Source organism: Gadus macrocephalus, chromosome 4 (assembly GCF_031168955.1).
Source record: "Gadus macrocephalus chromosome 4, ASM3116895v1".
Taxonomy (NCBI): domain Eukaryota; kingdom Metazoa; phylum Chordata; class Actinopteri; order Gadiformes; family Gadidae; genus Gadus; species Gadus macrocephalus.
Genome location: NC_082385.1, coordinates 865,122 through 882,446, shown reverse-complemented (window position 1 = coordinate 882,446; position 17,325 = coordinate 865,122). Strand labels below are relative to the sequence as shown.

The window sequence follows — 17,325 nt, the reverse complement described above, 5'->3', positions numbered from 1 at the left end:
GCGCTTTGGAAATGTTTTATAAAGAGAAATGTTGATACTTTATCGACAAGTTGAGGACATGAGGTTTATGGTCTCGTTTAAGGTGTGGCGCATTCCTGACGTCCAGCTGGCCTTTCAACATTATGTTCAATGTTTGCTCATGGGCCGAATACAAATCCAACCTAATATGCGACAGTAAGTGGACAAACGGCTTCATATTGGTCATGTTGTCATATCATCTGAGCCCTGCTGTACCCACAGGCACATTACTGAACACTCCTCCTCACAGCTCCAGACGATCTTTGACTCCATGAGCCCCGGTATCTGTCTGCTCTTTATTTATTCATGGGGTCGATGAGGGTTTAGAGAGGGAACCCAGCCAATTGGTGCCATGAGACTCAGTTTCTGGGTTCCTTTTTTTGAAAGCTGTATTGATTCGGTATGTTTGGTATTAATAAAACGTTGAAGCAACTGTGGAGGAACACGGATTGGAAGTACATTTCACATGCAGGAATCTTGGCACATCTTGATCCACTGAAACATGACACAAAGATATACCATAGGGGGTTTGCAGCATAATCGTCAGACTGTCTGTTGGAGATGCATTTTCATTTCAACCCTGGTTAAAACAAATGGGTCATCGTCCGCATCCGCTTTGTATGAGTATAGTGGGCCTACGCGTATTGTTTCCTCGACGTGTCTGGGGGTTCACTGGAGATATGTCTCCATCTGGGAATAATAAGCTAAATCCAGCAGCTCCTTCCCACACACTCTTTATGTAGCTTGGCCAGCGCAGATCTATTGCTGGAGTAGGTCTGTGTGGAGGGAAAATCCAATAGTATGCCCCGAGGCACCTTCTACATACCTTATAGCCTGCTCTCTCTCTCCCTCTGTCTGATTGGTCGAATTCTCCTCCTTATTTAAATTCTCGCCACACGTTTTTGGATTATCAATAAAACATTTTCGGTGACTTGTTTTGTGTGTGTTGACTTTTGACAACTGCCATTGTTTAAGCCAGTTATTTTATGAAGCATTTTCTCCTCCTGTCTTGATGAAAATGTATTCACCTTCACATTCCTGTGAAAGGGAATTAAAACCCAAACAAAGCCGGAGGTTCATCCGACTAAGCGTCTGTGGTTGGGCAGCCATTGTTATTCAAATGTTCTGCTTTACAATCGCCTCCACCCACCTTGTTACCCGGACTTCCTCTGCTCTTAAGCTGTCTGATCGCTGCTTGGCGGGGGACAGTTGTGGAATAATCAAAGCTCTGGTTCTTGTGGCCCTCAGAGGCCTGCACTCAGGGTCCAAAATGAACAAATGTCACCAGCCCATGATGGCGACATTTGACATTTTGGCAGTTGGTAAAATGTGTGGGCACATATTAAAAGAACTGCTTGGTCGGTCGATTTTTCCACTCCGGCAGGTAAATGAATACACATTGACGGCTGCCTATACTTTGGTTGTTTTGAGTTCTTGCCTGACTTTCAAGGGACCAACCGATCCCAAACTCATGTTCAATGTTGTTCAGACGAAGAAACCTTGTTCTTTTGCCTGGCAAACACAAAGTCTCAGACGTGTGTTGAAACTAGCTTTAATGCGGCCTGCGACCGTTGATCAGGAAACATTTATAGATAACCAGGCCAAACCTCTAAACCCCTCTTGCGCCTACCACCTTCTCCTCCACCCAATGGCCCATTAATTATAAGCTTATGTCAATCCCTGAGTCAGAGCAGTATTGCCTCCTGTATGACAGGCTCCGCCCCCTGATTATGATGATTATTATGTGGGCGGGGCCAGAGCTATTAATCACACACAGGGGCCCAGGGCTCAAAACATACGCTCATGCCTGTCTGTTCCAGGGACCTGCCCTAGAGGTATGTTTTACAGCTGACTGCACCCCCTTTGCGTCACTGGGTTTTATTTTTTGCCTCCATTTTCCTCGTCTTGATACCGCTCTTATCCTGGTGGGTCGAGGTGAGTGGAATTTGCTTTTTGATTGGCAGTGAGAATCCAATAGGGTGCAAGGGGTCAAGGGTCATCAGCTGACTGCTTCTTCTGTTGACACTACTTCTGATTTGAAGAGTGAAGAGAAAAACCTCAGTCACACACGCTTTTACGAATGGCAGCCTAATCATTGTGATGTAGTTTAACTTCAGAGGGGGGCAGGTAGGAGATTACACAGTCAAACATTTCAGGGTGATGTGGTAGAGGTTCTTTGAAGAGTTCTCTGATTACTTATCTGGGTAGCGGGAAGAACAGGCAGTAGGGAACTCTTAAACTTCTGTAGGAAGTGCTCTATTACTTCTGTAGGAAGAACACCTTACTTCTGCCAAAGCTTGTTTGTAATGAGATCTGAAACATTTTTGTCTTCTTAAGTCATGCCTCATTAGAGTCGGATTCCAAGCAGTAAGTTTTGACTTGACTTTATTTTGCTTTTCCCATAAACCACGACCCGCAGAACTCCAAACGGTCCGTTGTTTACTCGATGACCAACAGCAAAGCTTGATATTTGTGTTATTTTTTTCTCGTCAAGAACGTCCGGGGGTGGGGGGGGGGGGGGGGGGTTTAACATAACTTCTGTTTTCCAAAAGAATCCCATTGGTCCCATGGGTGCCAGTATAGAGAGAGCGGGGGGGGGTTATTAACCCCCCCCCCGCCCTCTCCACACTGGCACCCATGGGACCAATGGGATTCTTCTGGAAAACAAACACAACAAGCATGTGTGTGGCATCCATCCAGCATCCCGGTTTCTAGGAGCACACCACTCTTCCGGGAAGGAACTCCTTATCTATGTTGAGGGAGGAGGGAGGAAACGCCTGTCATTGGCTGGAGAAGGGACTTTTAAATAGTGCATCTTGGTACAACATGGCACCATTTTGGCTTCATTACTGTCTGTAGAAGGTTGTTTGTCGAAGGAGTACATTTTAAGATAAGCTAAATTGTATTAATCCAATGACGGGGACATTTTGTCTGTGCAGCATTTAGTGCGAAATATCATACACAACAGATGCTAACTGGCGAATGCGTGCGTAATACAGCAAGGATCGGAGTGTTTGTATGCATTTGTGAAGACGCGCACAACATGTACGCCTCAGAACAGATGCCATCGTCTTGCAGCTTGGAATATGGCAGGTACAGCTCTTGCTGTACCTGCGCCAGCAAAAAGGTCAAAATTGTCAAGTACTGCACTCTCCCGTTTCCTCCCCGGTGTGTGAGAGCCTTCCAGCTGGTGTTATTAGCACCAGGTTCTAAGCCAACACGACGGGAACATTTGAAGGATGTGGGATCGCTGAGACTTGCGTTCTACCAGGTTCACGGTTCACCGGTCTCTGTGGTGAAATTAACTTTTACCCGGGACAAGAATGTAATGTGTCATTTCATTTTTTGGCAAGGATTAAAACATTTGTCTGAGGGCAAGCTCTTGATGTGGAGAAATGTGACTGGGAAAAATCATTTTTAAAAGCACACTGCCAGAGTGCTGCTGCAACAGTGTAATATTTATACTTGGGACAAATCAAAGCTGGTGTCGTTGTTGCAAGTATTAAAAATGCCATACTTGGCAGCATCTTGGCGTTTCTGCCCAAAAATAAAAACCACGAATTCCATTTAGTGATTACCTAATGAGGAGTGATGGAAACAGAACATGACTTTGTTTGACACATGAATAACCCCAGAACACAACAGTTTAAGTACGCTGACCAACTGACCCGTGACATTGACCAGTATGTTCAGCACAGGCAGTGATTCGCTTTATCAGAACTGGCTTTGGTCTTATCGTTATTAAAGTAGAAAGGTATGTTTTAAAACTCTCAAAACTGTGAAAAGATTTACAGTGATTGATTGCCCATCAGGTAGTACAGGATTTAAGCATGAAGTTTTCTCCTGCTCCTGCTTAATGGATCTTAATGTTGGACGTTCATCATGCTAAGTTATATTAGTTCCTGGTGATTGATGTGCGCTTACTCTCTTAAGTTTGTACTTTCCTCCTTTTGTGTGCACAACTTTAAAAGTCATTCATTGTTAAGATTTCTGCAGAGATCAAATGGCTGCTGTTGCGTTTGTGCTGAGGTACTTAGTCAGATTAAGAGTTATTAATGCAGATAAGTGATTGTGAGGGGGTTTTGTCGGCTCAAAATGTCTTGATGTTCTAAGTGGTCTAATTATTTTAAAATTAGGAAAAGGTACTTTGCTGTTTTTACAATTAGTTTGTTTCTGCTAACACAGGTTAGAAACAGGATTCAATGTAAGATATTATTAGAAATATTTTGTTTGGATGGAGCTGCCAGCAAGAATATTATTTAATCTTTGGCTTTAATATGCAATCAACAGTTCTTTTTCAATTGCTATCAAGAGTATTACAAATTTATTTTCAAATGCTTATACTAGTCTTGGCTTGGCTTATGTGTGGTGGGCTCAAACATAGTGAAAGAATACATTTTGGAAGTTGGTTATTTATAGTATTGTGGAAAAGCCCAGAATGCATTGCAGGTGAGTAACCGTACCAGCGGCCAAAGCTTGTCTTGTTCATGGCTTTCTGGTGGAAGTCGATTCCCACACGGCATAAAACTGATTGTCATTTCACATTTTTGATTTCTTTATTTAAAGGGACAGCGCACATTAATAAACACGAGCAACAGAGTTCAACATGTAAATGTGCCAGATTTAGCCATGCCGGCTAATTTCCATCTGTAGTCTGTAGTCCCATCTGTAGTGCCGCATGAAGCTGTGCTCCGCCTGAATGTATTGATTTCCGCTAGTTGTGTTCTCTTTCCATCGTGACCGCCCTATAGTCTATCGCAGGTCAGCGGTAATGAGCCTGGGGTTATTAAACGGGCAGTTGGAATATTTAGTGGGCACCAGTTTGAAACTGAGTTACGGTCAATACAGACGCCATGTGTCGAGGGACATGACCCAGGCCTTAAATATAACCCAGGGCTGTCCGTATCCACGGTGTGATTAAATCATATCTTAATGGGGCTGTAATGAACGCTTTATTGGTCGTGGGAAGTTAGAAGCAGCTACTACCGAAGCATGATAAAACCTGCAGATAATACTCTGCAGGTTTTATTACGTGTATCCGTTTAGGTTTATCTGTCCTCGTTGTTAATTTTGTCTCATCTGTTTGGTTTTTGGCTATCAAACTCAACGCCACCGCCCAGATCCCGAGTATACTTTTTTTATATTGTGACTTGATTGAAGTTGAGTTTATTATAATACACGGGATTCATGGACGACCGCCTCGTATTCAGTCATTTAATGTACTTCCTCCTTCAGCATGTGGGCTATTGTGAGCACAGAGCACGCCACGAACAATGAGCAACTTACCGCGCTCCCCTGCAGTTTTCCATTGGCCCAGATCCTCCCTGGGAGGGGGGGGGGGGGTGGTGGTGGTGGTGGTGGTGGTGTGTGTGGATGGCTGTCAGGAGTGTTGCTGTATCAGCAGATTAGTCAATGCACAGTGAAGGGGCCTCCTTGCTCTTAGTGGGGCTTTCTGCCGTGAAGTCAATCTTCAGTATATGCAGGCCTTGAGTTTTATATAGGTCCAGGGGGGAGATACAGTAGCACGTTGGGATTGTGTGCAAAGCTCACTAAGGGGAACTCATAATGAAACCTTTTAATCTGATCATAAAGGTTTTTTTTTATGGTTGATTTCATTATTGGGCAAAGAGTCACCAGCTCACTTCTCAGCTCTGGCTTTGTTGAAACACACACTGTGTGCTAACTGCGTTGTGTGGAGGAGATGTATCCCAGAACACTTTGGAGCTTGTGAAGAAATGTGGGGGATTACGAGAGTGTGTGTGCGTGTGTGCGTGTGTGCGTGCGTGCGTGCGTGCGTGCGTGCGTGCGTGCGTGCGTGCGTGTGTGTGTGTGTGTGTGTTTGAGTCTCAGTGTAAATCTTCTTACCAAATCCTCTTTACTTTCCATTGTGGGAGAGCGACGTGCGAATGGCGAAGAAACATTAGCACTTGTGCTTCACATTGCGAGTGAAAGAATCAAGAAGGAGCGGATGAACTGGATTTAAGGGGGCTGGCGATGTGATGTGATGTGACGCCGCATACGGTTCAGGTACGGCTGGACTCGAGCCCTGGACCCGTTACTGTGGTCGGTTAATACTGTTCACTGAAGAGGACAGCTTGCTCGAGGCCTGGGCTGTGTTGTTAATTTCCAAATGAGTTGACACCTCGAACGTCTCCGGATCTCTCTCGACCTCCTAAAGATGATCATTTATTGAAACGTTGGTATTTGCCGTGCTCAGACAGGCAGATGGGTTGATCATGTGGAATCCGGTCCTCACCGGTTCAGACAGCTGGTCTAATGTTTATTTTTTTTGTGCCCGCCCTTCCTGCTCATGTATCATTTATAGCCCTTGTTTACATTTAGTTTCTTCAATGAAGTCGTCCGCAGGTCTTTGAATTGCCAGTACAACTCAGTTATTGTGTTTTGGTGAGCCTCTCATCAAACGGATCGTGATGGATGTTAAGTTAGCGATACTTGTACTTTTATATTTAGGTCTACCGCAAACAGAAGTGGCTACTCTGTAATTCTTTTTGTAATGAAGAGTTGCAAAATACAGTTTTGTATTTTTCCTCATTGCCCTTTGTGTAATTAAATGACTGGGGCTGCTACTCTTGTGTAAATCAGTAACCACTTGGAGAATGAGTCATTGTTTATTTATGTTTAGCAATGAGATGGGACACTCCCCATATACTAAGCCACACCAAAGAAATGTGTTACTTGTGCAACCCACCTGAATCTGTTATTTCACCAGTTTAACTTGGTTAAAATACAATGTTTCCCAGTTAATTTTTAGTCCAAATTGTTCAAGTTATTCAATATGAGTCAGTTGGTGGATCTTTTGTCTTCTATTTCGTAAGATCTTTCAGGCCTGTATTGGTTTGCAGTAGAGCTGTTCCTTGGGGAAAGGGAATCTTGAACACGTGTGTCATCATGACGTAGGACGTGCTAATGGGCTACTCTGCGTCACTAAACTCCTTTGGAGAGATAAAGCGGACCCACCCATAATAACGCTAGCACACTTGTGGTGTCACCATTACTTTACAGTGGGACGGGTTCTGTTTGCAATGCTCTCCACTGACCTCACAGGCCGGGCATGATGTTTCCTCGCTCAGCCTTATCAAGGCTGGCTGTGTTGACTAAGGGCTTTAATGTGGCTCTGGAAACGAAGGGAGATGGAAATCCCACCGCAGTGTTTGCAGACAAACTGCCATGCCTCTGCCATGTCACATATGAAGTATGAACTCACCACAAACGATCAACATACTAGACATGGGTTATTTGCGTATCTGTGGTCATCCCCGCCCCCCCCCCCCCCCCCCCCACCAGTATGGCCCCCTGTGTGTCTCCTTTAGGATAATCCCTGAGGTATATCCACCTGTCTCTCGCTCCCTGCAGACCACGTGGTCACTGAAGGACCTTGGAGGCTTTCCCTCACTCACACGCTCCAATCAGACAAGCGCCGGTGTGCTTTATAGGAATGTACGGTCGCCCCTCGGAGGAAGGCCAACGAGCAGAGTATCCTCAGATAGTAGCCTCTACTACAGGCTAGGATCTATATCATAAATCAAGCCTTCAGACGTCTATAGGGCAATTAATGGCCCCAACCGTGCAGTGTTCATGGCCTCTCTGGGTTTGCATTCATGGCCACTTTGGGGTTGTATATTTTAAAAGAATACTGACAAGTAGTCTGTGAAAATGGTGGATAGTGTTGATGCCGACGGTGACATGTTTGGGGACATATTCATGTAGCAAGAGAAGGTTGGCTTTTCCTCTCTGCTAAAACCCTTCTAAATAATGAATGTGTTCTACGCAACAGAAATACAATATTAGTTACATACAAATAGTCCTTTTGCGAGAGGCGTTGGTCCGAACGCACTGGAGCCGGTCTGTTCGGTCTTGTCTTCTGGGGATCAAATTACTTCTCGTCAGAGGTTCTTGTATTTCTTAGAAAACAAAACTCCTCGCTGTGTGGGTGAGGGTTGGCCACCAGATGTCTGTCTGTCTGTCAGTCGTTATGACGTTATGACGTCCGTGATCTGGGTCAGTCGCGGGCCCGGGCGCTGTAATGACGTCCCGGTCGTTTCCCCTTCTAATCCGGGCTGACCTATGGCAGGCTGCGAGGCAGGCTAACCCTCCATCGATTGGTTGAAGGCCGTCCTCACCAGGATGGATGGGCTCTGATCTTAAGAGGTGTCAGAAAAGGGCGGGAAAGTGACGGATTGACAGTTGGACGTTACGGCTTTTGACGCGGGAAGTGAATAGTAGACGTGGCCGGTTGCGATGAAGAGGCGAGATTCATATCAATGTCTTTTTGATTGCTTAACGAGTTGGCATGGCCATAATCTACCCTAAACACTTAACGGCTAGCTGTAGCAACATGGATAACATTAAGATATTTGAAAAGATAGGGGAAGTATTTAGCAACAGGGAGGGTCTGTCAAATATTGATATCACTCCACCTGGACTGACACGCAGGGCTGCAACTAACTCTGGTCCTTGGCAACCTTGCTCCAGAGCACATTGTGTAAAGGTGCTAGACTGACCATGGAAAGGCCACAGTGCTCGTGTGTGTGTGTGTGCTCGTGTGTGTGTGTGTGTGTGTGTGTGTGTGTGTGTGTGTGTGTGTGTGTGTGTGTGTGTGTGTGTGTGTGTGTGTGTGTGTGTGTGTGTGTGTGTGTGTGTGTGTGTGTGTGTGTGTGTGACCCACTATTGTGATGACACCACAGTTGTTCATCCATCATTAATATAGGGTGTCAGTCTACCACCTGGGTGTGGGTGTTGCCTCTATTCCTCCTTCAGTTCTGCTCAGCCTTTTGAAAATGACAAAATGTTTGATGAAAATGTTAAATATAATGTGTCGAAAATATACCATTTCCCGTAAGGTGATGTAAGCGGTGTCTGGTCAGTGGTCACCCACAAATAGCACACTAATCATCTCCTTGATTGTCAGGTTGAATCATGAGGTTTGAACTTCAACGTAAGGGGCTTTCTGCATCCACCATAGCCAGAGCTTTGATGCTGCTGCTGCAGCCGCCTTCGAGAGCCTTACCGTCTCATATAGGCCACTATGTCACCGCTAAATTTAGCTTTGGCACATTGGATGCTCTACAAGGTGATCTGCGATTTGCCCACTGATGAAACAGGAACAAACGTCTGTGGTGTGTCTCAGCACGGCCAATGCAGTCATGACTTACCTAGAACCTCTGCAATGCATCATTGTCATACATTTGAAGCTATACCATCAAACTAAGCTTTTGGGTTAGATGTTTTCAATATCAGTGGCGAGTGGTTGTTGAAGCTTTGCTCTCTGTTGTAGTTCGTCAACCACTTAATCATCTATGAACGGTTGTCATGAAGTAAAAATGATCCTTTTACATTCACATTCAGGCCATTTAGCTTTTATCCGAAGCGACAGAAGAAAGAGAAAGTACAATACATCTCTGTCGGTACAGTAAGGATGTTCATAGAACCAAGTGCCAAGTAGTTAAGTACTATTTTCAAGTGCCAGGACGTAAAACATACAAAAAGTGTGTACAGTAAGTGCCAAATTATCAATACTACTTTGTGTGTCTTTCAAAAGGAGGAAATCAAACCGGTCTGGTACTGTAGTTGGAATGTGGAGGGGACTTCTACTGGATGTGAACTTCAGTTGTGAAGTTAAGGAGAGTCATGTACATCTTTTTTTTAATTTTTTTATTTATTTTTTTTACAAGTTTATTGTCTCTGGTGTGTATAAATTGAGATGGGAGGTACGATACATCTTTAAGTCTTTATCTTGGTGCTTAGGATGCCCCCAAGGGCCAAAACATCCTCACCCACAGGAGCAGCCATAATGTTTTCAGCAATTGACCTGTCTGAGGTAGTTATGGTTACCACATAACGAAGAGAGGGCGAGAGAGAGAGACAGAGAGAGAGCGAGGCCTTTGAGTTCAGTTCAATGAAATACGGAGCCCAAAGGAAAATTGGGGCCCTGGGAAAAGTCATCTTGTTGCTGCACTGTACATACAGCAACGCTATGCTAACAGAGACACACACACACACACACACACACACACACACACACACACACACACACACACACACACACACACACACACACACACACACACACACACACACACACACACACACACACACAGAGAATCTTTTTGTGTAGCAGTTGTTTAATTTCATCTTTATGAACTTTTCATCTGAATGTGACATTTCCCAGGCGGCCATGAGGAAGTCTTTAATGACTTCTTAAGAAGTGGAAAATGCTCTGTGGAAACTAGCTGGCACAACTCTCTCTCTGTGTGCAGTGTTTATCTTTTATCAAGGAGTGTTGGGTTGGTCTCCGCTGCCAGGCAAAACCTTTATTCAGCAGCTCACATATTGTTTGGTTTTACCAGGAGAACTGCTGAGAGAAACGCTGACGTGGTTGTGAGTGTAACGCACTCCTGTTAGTTTTAATGTCTTGTTCTGAAAAAGACAGCAACAAGTGGTATCGTATGATGTCAGTGTTCTGTCTTTCCCCTTGGATTTAGTTATTTGATTTGAATGCTACCTGAATCCCCTTGTTTGCACGCTGTATAAAGGCTTGGGGACTAGGGCATGAGCAATGGGTTTGGAGTTTGGTTTATTCCGTGGCTGTTTCACAGCCCATTGGAGCGTCAGTAAAAATCTCATGAAGGCTGTATCCAAAATGTCCTAAAATAATAAACTTGACATAAACTTGACCTGACGTGATAAGAGTGTGTTTGATGCTGTGTGTCCTTCAGCCGCGGTCTCGACCACCGCACGCTGAAGGGCGTGGCCAGGAGTCAGTCGGGCTGTTTATCGTGGTTGACGTTCTACCCACACTCCAATGATGTATCGTCTGGTAAACATACCAGCTCTTTAACGCTTGTTTATGAATACAATAATGGACTCTCGAAAGAAAGCATTGCATTGGGTTATGTTTTTTAATATTTACTAAGAAATAAAAGTGTTACACTTTTACTAACGGTCATTTCAACGGATCTCATAAGGTCTTTCATTGCAGATCAAAAATACTTTACATACTTGCCAATGCGTTTTCGAGTGTCTATGCAAATTTTGTCGTGTGATGTCATCAATAGACCGACTGCCTCGACCAATCACTGTCTTTGATGTCTTTTAGATTCAGGGATGTCAACAGGGTTGGGTTGGGTGGAGTGGCTGTGCCACTGCAAAGGCAGTGAATCTGACCTCCCTTGTCTATTTTTAATAAATGGACCATTGCTGGTGGTGTGTGTGTGTGTGTGTGTGTGTGTGTGTGTGTGTGTGTGTGTGTGTGTGTGTGTGTGTGTGTGTGTGTGTGTGTGTGTGTGTGTGTGTGTGTGTGTGTGTGTGTGTGTGTGTGTGAATCACCACACACACTCCTTCCTCCCCACACCCGTTTGTGTCATCCCCCCCATTTGCATTTTCCAAATCTGTGGCCGCAGGCTGAAGGAAGTCGACGTGTTAAACATGCGATGTTGAGTTCATAAGGACAAGCGTTGACGACGTTGTCGTCACGCCAACTGCTCCCTCGTCACCTTCTCGCCCATTTCCCCCCCCCCCCCCCCCCCCCCGGCCGGCCGGTCCACACTCATACAGAGACAAGTACAGGCAGTCTCAGAAACAAACCGTCTTGACGAAGTAACTTGGTTTATTTGACGCAGGCGGTCTAGTCTCTTGCCATCCGGGCGATCTGTTGAATCGTTTGTCACCGAGACCCCCTACAGCGGGAGACGGTGTCGTGTGTCTGTCACGGTGTGAACGGCGTTCAGTTGTCCAAAAAACGGTTGTCAGTTGCAACACACAAATTCAGCGCTAAACGGCATTTCCAAGTCAAATATCACAGAAGAGGCACGGGTTAGCTTGTTGGCTTGATAGCTTAGGTTAAGAGCATTTGTGAACACAGTGCTTTTCTACAGTCGTCACTTTATGTGATAGGATTTATATCAGGGTGGAATTCTGACATCATTTAGTGAGAAAGGAGAGTGGAGAAGATACATTTTCTATTCACAATTTGATGACATTTTATTTTGCTTTTGACCTAAATCAAATCAAATAAACACTGAGTTGTATGTCGTCAGATGATTTACGATTTTTATTACTGACAACTTGTTGTTCTGCATCTCCTCTCAGACGGGGTGCAGAAAGGTCGGCTCCATCTATAAAATCTCATTGAATATGCAGCATGTGACATTTATTAAAAGTAAACAGACACACAAAATGACACGCACAAAAAGACACACAAAAACAGACACACACACTCACAGACACACAAAAAGACACACACGCATACACACACACAGAGACACACGTACAAAAACAGACACACACAAAAACAGACATACACACACACACACACACACACATAAAAAGCCACACAAAAAGACACACACACACACACACACACACACACACACACACACACACACACACACACACACACACACCTGCTCTAGCCATAGTCGGGCTCTCTGTGTTGAACCAAAGCTGCCGGGCTCTGAACCCAGCCTGCCCATCGTCCCAGGCTCCCTGAGGTATCACCGGGTTGTTTGCGTAAGCAGCATGTCCACACCGTACAACAATGGCTCTGCTGTCGAGTGATGGGTTCAAAAACACAAGGGCCCACAATCTCCCCCTGGCCCCTGCTGGCCCCCGCCCGGGCCCCCGACCTGGCCCTCCAGGTGACGGGTTGCGTCCGTCTTGTCTGATCGGTCTCCTCTGATCTGCTCCATTGTTCCCGCCGGTGTGTGTCAGAGATAGCGTAATCTGTGTGTTGTCAGCAGGGTCTCGTCTCTTGCTGATTGCTTAGCGGAGAGCTTGCGTCGTGTGTTCGGGCGTCCCTCGTCTACGGCGCGGTTGGGAAGTTGAAGTGTATTTTGGTTATGATTCTGTCAGTGCTGCTGAAAGGATCGGGGAGTCATCTGTTGGCCAATCAACGGGACATTGATCTGACCTTGTTTTGGACGATCCATGAAATACGCTCACTCAGTCATCTTATTGAGTAAAAAGACCAGAGATCTGTTGTTTATAGCCTCAGAGAAGCACACATTGGGTTGTTGTCCTCTATTGCAGATCATTGTATTTAATAATGTGGCTCAAATGCTGTCGAATTTAAGATTTGCTTATAACTTGTTTTTGGTATTTTTCCAACTATTAAAGACATTTCATGGACTGTGTGTGTGTGTGTGTGTGTGTGTGTGTGTGTGTGTGTGTGTGTGTGTGTGTGTGTGTGTGTGTGTGTGTGTGTGTGTGTGTGTGTGTGTGTGTGTGTGTGTGTGTGTGTGTGTGTGTGTGTGTGTGTGTGTGTGTGTGTGTCATCCAGGTGTGTCTTGCGTGAAGTCCAGGATGAACGGCTACGACACCCCCCCCCTCGCCCCTGGCACCTTCGGCTCCTACCCCTCCCACCTCAAGTGAGTACCCCCCCCCCCCCCCCCCCATATCAGCGTTGCATTGTCGTGGCCAGTGAGTCCTCCATTTTGAAAGCGATACGTTTGGAGATGGTATCGTAAATGGCGGAAGAAATTTTCTAAAATCTGAAAAGATAACAGGAGACAATAACTGCTCTCACAAGACAAAACGGGCGTCCAGTGTATAAGAGCTGAAATCAAAATTGTAAATGCGAATGTATGTTACAACATTTGTAAACATACTAGGCTAATATTTTCACACTGTGATGGAGGGTGTAGAAACAAATCGTTCACACACTTGGTCAACACCTCAAATCGGCAAATAGTGGCCAATCTCTATTTTTTTATTTTAGATGAAGACCAACAACAAATGTGCCAGCAAATGTGGCATGGTGGGTAGTTTCTTTCTCACATCTTTCTCCATCAGTGACTGCTCAAGAGCTCCTAAGCACCAGTGACCAGCTCTCCCAGCTAACCCATACATCTCTTAATCTGACCATCCGTTCCTATTCCCACAATTCTGTTCTCTCCTGGACCGGTGTGATAAAAACCCAGTGACCTCTGCAGCTGCTCTCACACCATACATTGGTTAAGCGGTAAAAAAAACGAAATCTCGCCCGCTCTGTGGAAGATAATCTGCACTGCGGGAGAAGTCTTCATGTCGGGGTGGCCGTTGTTCGATGAGCCCAGGTCTGTCTGTCAGCCCTGCGACAGAAGAACCACATCCATTATTAAACGCCCGAGCATAGAGCCCCACACCCGGGAAATGTGGGAAAATATCGAGTGCCTGTTGTCGGTTGTGACGATGGTGTGATCTCCCTCGTGACACCAACTGACCTGCTGCGGTTTCCCGCTCTTTTATCTGCGATGCCCGCGTGCTTAGCAGTTAGGAAAGGAAAAGAGTTTAAAAAACTTGATCTTTAGCTTTTTTTGCAAAGGTCTCTCTCCTTGAATTGATAAGAAACGACGACAAAAAAACACAAAAAATAACGAATTTATCGTAGGCTAGCCAATGTGACATTGGGACAATCATGAAATTAAACAATGTGGATATTTATTGAGCGGCTTCGTTGAATACTCAAATCTGATTGGTCAATTATGACATTTTACGATCTGCTACTTCTAGAGCAAGCCCCTGCTTTGAATATCAGACCGTTGCTATGAATTCTATTTCCAACTGTAAACTCAAAGTCGTTGGGTTCTGTATCCCCTCCTTGGGTTTATTTCGCAATAACAAACCCCTTGCTGTGCAATGCGTACAATTTCCACATTTGCTACGGCAAGGTGTGATGTGAATATCTAGTTCATTAGCTTTGTTTGTGTTATTCTTTTTCAGCGGCCATGGCTCCAAATTCCCCGAGCCTCAGGAGAATAAAGCCAAAGTCAAATCCAGTGCCAAAAGTCTGTACGGTGAGTTCATTCCCCTGTTCAAACCTCATCTAACCACTCTAACCACTTCTGTACACCTATTAAGTCTGCCCTCCATTACACAAGAAATATCAACGTCATCAGTGTTTGCTGTTGGTGGGAAATCGCTGCTAGGCCACTGGCTAGAAGACGTAGCTTTAACCGTAGCTTTGACCTAGCTTACTTTCTTCCCTCAGGAGGTGAGATCCCCTGTATGGCTCTCGTATATATAAGTAAAGGTGGTGCGTTGGGAACCCCGTCATCGAGTTACCGACGGGTCGGAGAGAGAGCACGCACGCACGCACGCACTTTAGCCATTAGGGTGGAGCTGTCGAGGTAAACACGGCGTCAATAGTGAAAGCAAACAATGCCACACGCACCCATGCACTGTTTTAGTGTCTGGGAGAATAGGAACAATACTGGGTTAGGAGTGTGTTAGGGGAGGGAGCGAGGGCCATATTGGGCTCATTACCCTCAGAAAAACAAAGAATTATATATTTTTTTTATATCATTGTTTTTGAGCGTAGAACTATAAAAGGTTTGTTTTAGTAGCGTGTTTAAGTGTGTCTGCTCCTAACAAGGTGTGGAAAAACACTTAACATAGATGGCAGTCGGGCTGTTCACCCTTTTAGCAACTTGGCAGACGATGGCGCTGGCATAAAATACACTTGAGGTGGACTGCACACAAGCCCGTAAAAATGTGAACATTGCTATCTAATCTACGCAGCTTATGTTCCTAGGAGAGTGTGCAAGCAACCCCTGTTTACTGTTTTTTGGCTGCCCTTAGCCAAAACACCTCTGATTAGCCAAAAGACCGAGCACCAGAAACAATGCAACATAAAACCTATGCACCCAGACATTGTGTTTGACCTCAATCTCTTTCCAAATGAATATGATGAAGACAACGATGGCAGTGAGAGAGAGTCCAGTTAGGGCTGTGCTCTGTGTAGAACTAGTACTTGGATTGAGAGAGGAGTCGATCCATCGTTTACTTTCTGCGTCACCCGCTGTCATTCCTCAAGAGACAGCACTTTAGTCTCTTCACCTTTGACCCCTCCCTGCTCGACCAATCGCAGGCTCTGACGGACCGTATTTCTTCCGGACGTCCGCTAAGCATAAAAAGAGTGAAAGTAAGACGAGTAAGCTGCTTGTGTGTGTGTGTGTGTGTGTGTGTGTGTGTGTGTGTGTGTGTGTGTGTGTGTGTGTGTGTGTGTGTGTGTGTGTGTGTGTGTGTGTGTGTGTGTGTGTGTGTGTGTGTGTGTGTGTGTCACAAACACACATAGAAAAACAAAATACACACACACACACACACACAATCTCTTACTTTCTGTGTGGGTGTTTTTTGTTCTTCTGTGTTTAGTTTTTCTGTGTGTGTGTGTGACGTGCGGTGAGTAACTGTGTACATATTTTTGATGACGTTAATCAAGCGATCCATTTCACTTGCCGCTCATGCGGTCATGGGGCCGCTCAGTCCCCAGGCAGGAATCACTGTTGTTCCTCACCCTCAAGGGGAAACTAAACAGGGGAAGTGAAACTGCAGTAACAGCGCCCCCTCTGGTCGGTGACCGCGTTTTCTCACCGTGTCGGGTCCGGCTGATCACTCACCGTCGTTTGAAAAGCTAGCCCCAGGCTACCCCTGTGATCCAGGCGGTTCTCTCTGTGTGCGCGGTGGTACTCTTTCATGTTCAGGGGAACAATGAGAGGGAGCTGACCGGCCCTGTGCTGTGATCCGGCTCTCTGTCGACCTTTCCACCCAGCTGTAGCCTTAATATCATGTGGGCTGGGTCATTGTTCCGGATTGTAAAGGTAATAATCCAATGACCTCATGACTGTCTACTTAGCCCAGGTACGCGGTTGTCCTGCGAAAAGAGACGGGTTGGACACTATTACAAAATGCAAAAGCCGCAATCATCACAAAGCACCAAACACGGGCTAGGAATAATAAGAATTATGCAGTAACTTTGCATGCATTGCGTAGGTTTAAACCTCTCAGCGGACAACTGGGATCACGGCCTCTTACGGAAAATCTCCAGTAAGTGGACCACTAGCCCCTCCCCTATGCCCCTACCCCCCCCCCCCCCCCCCCCCCCACCCGTCCAGTCTGCCAGTGTACCGTTGGCCTGAGCTGATCCTGAGTCTGTAGATCTCCACAGCTCCACAGTGTAGCTTGTTTCTAGTGTCGCGTCGTCGTACCCTGTCGTCTCAGACCCTGACCTCCTCGATCACCGTCTTGATTGGCCGAGGGCGATGATTGATGACGTGCGTCTGAAAGGTCAGGTAGTGTGTGGCTTTTTGTGTTGTGTTGTTTGTGTGATGTGTGTGGTTTGATTCTACAATGAGAACCTAGTTTCACAGTAAAAGACCCAACCGCTCAGTTTACGTTTTTGCAACAGGGAACAATTAAATAAAATCCTCCTCATCCTCCTTTTATTTTTTTTTTAAAGAGCAAAGGAAGCACTACACCAAGACCAGCATCAACAGCCTGACGGACACATCCCAGTACCATGTGGAGGTAGGC

The 17,325-nt window shown here is 45.6% G+C and overlaps 1 protein-coding gene across 1 annotated transcript in view; it reads left to right on the top strand.

Moving 5' to 3' along the window:
* Window positions 1–1,959: 1,959 nt before the first annotated feature.
* The window catches only part of LOC132456628 (epidermal growth factor receptor kinase substrate 8-like), a 22,318-nt gene continuing 6,952 nt past the window's right edge, over window positions 1,960–17,325 (top strand). Inside the window, exons 1-5 of the mRNA XM_060051034.1 lie at window positions 1,960–2,385; window positions 13,316–13,403; window positions 14,737–14,810; window positions 16,786–16,839; window positions 17,252–17,319. Coding sequence (XP_059907017.1) covers window positions 13,339–13,403; window positions 14,737–14,810; window positions 16,786–16,839; window positions 17,252–17,319 — 261 coding nt within the window. The 5' untranslated portion in view covers window positions 1,960–2,385; window positions 13,316–13,338. The remainder of the gene's footprint in view (window positions 2,386–13,315; window positions 13,404–14,736; window positions 14,811–16,785; window positions 16,840–17,251; window positions 17,320–17,325) is intronic.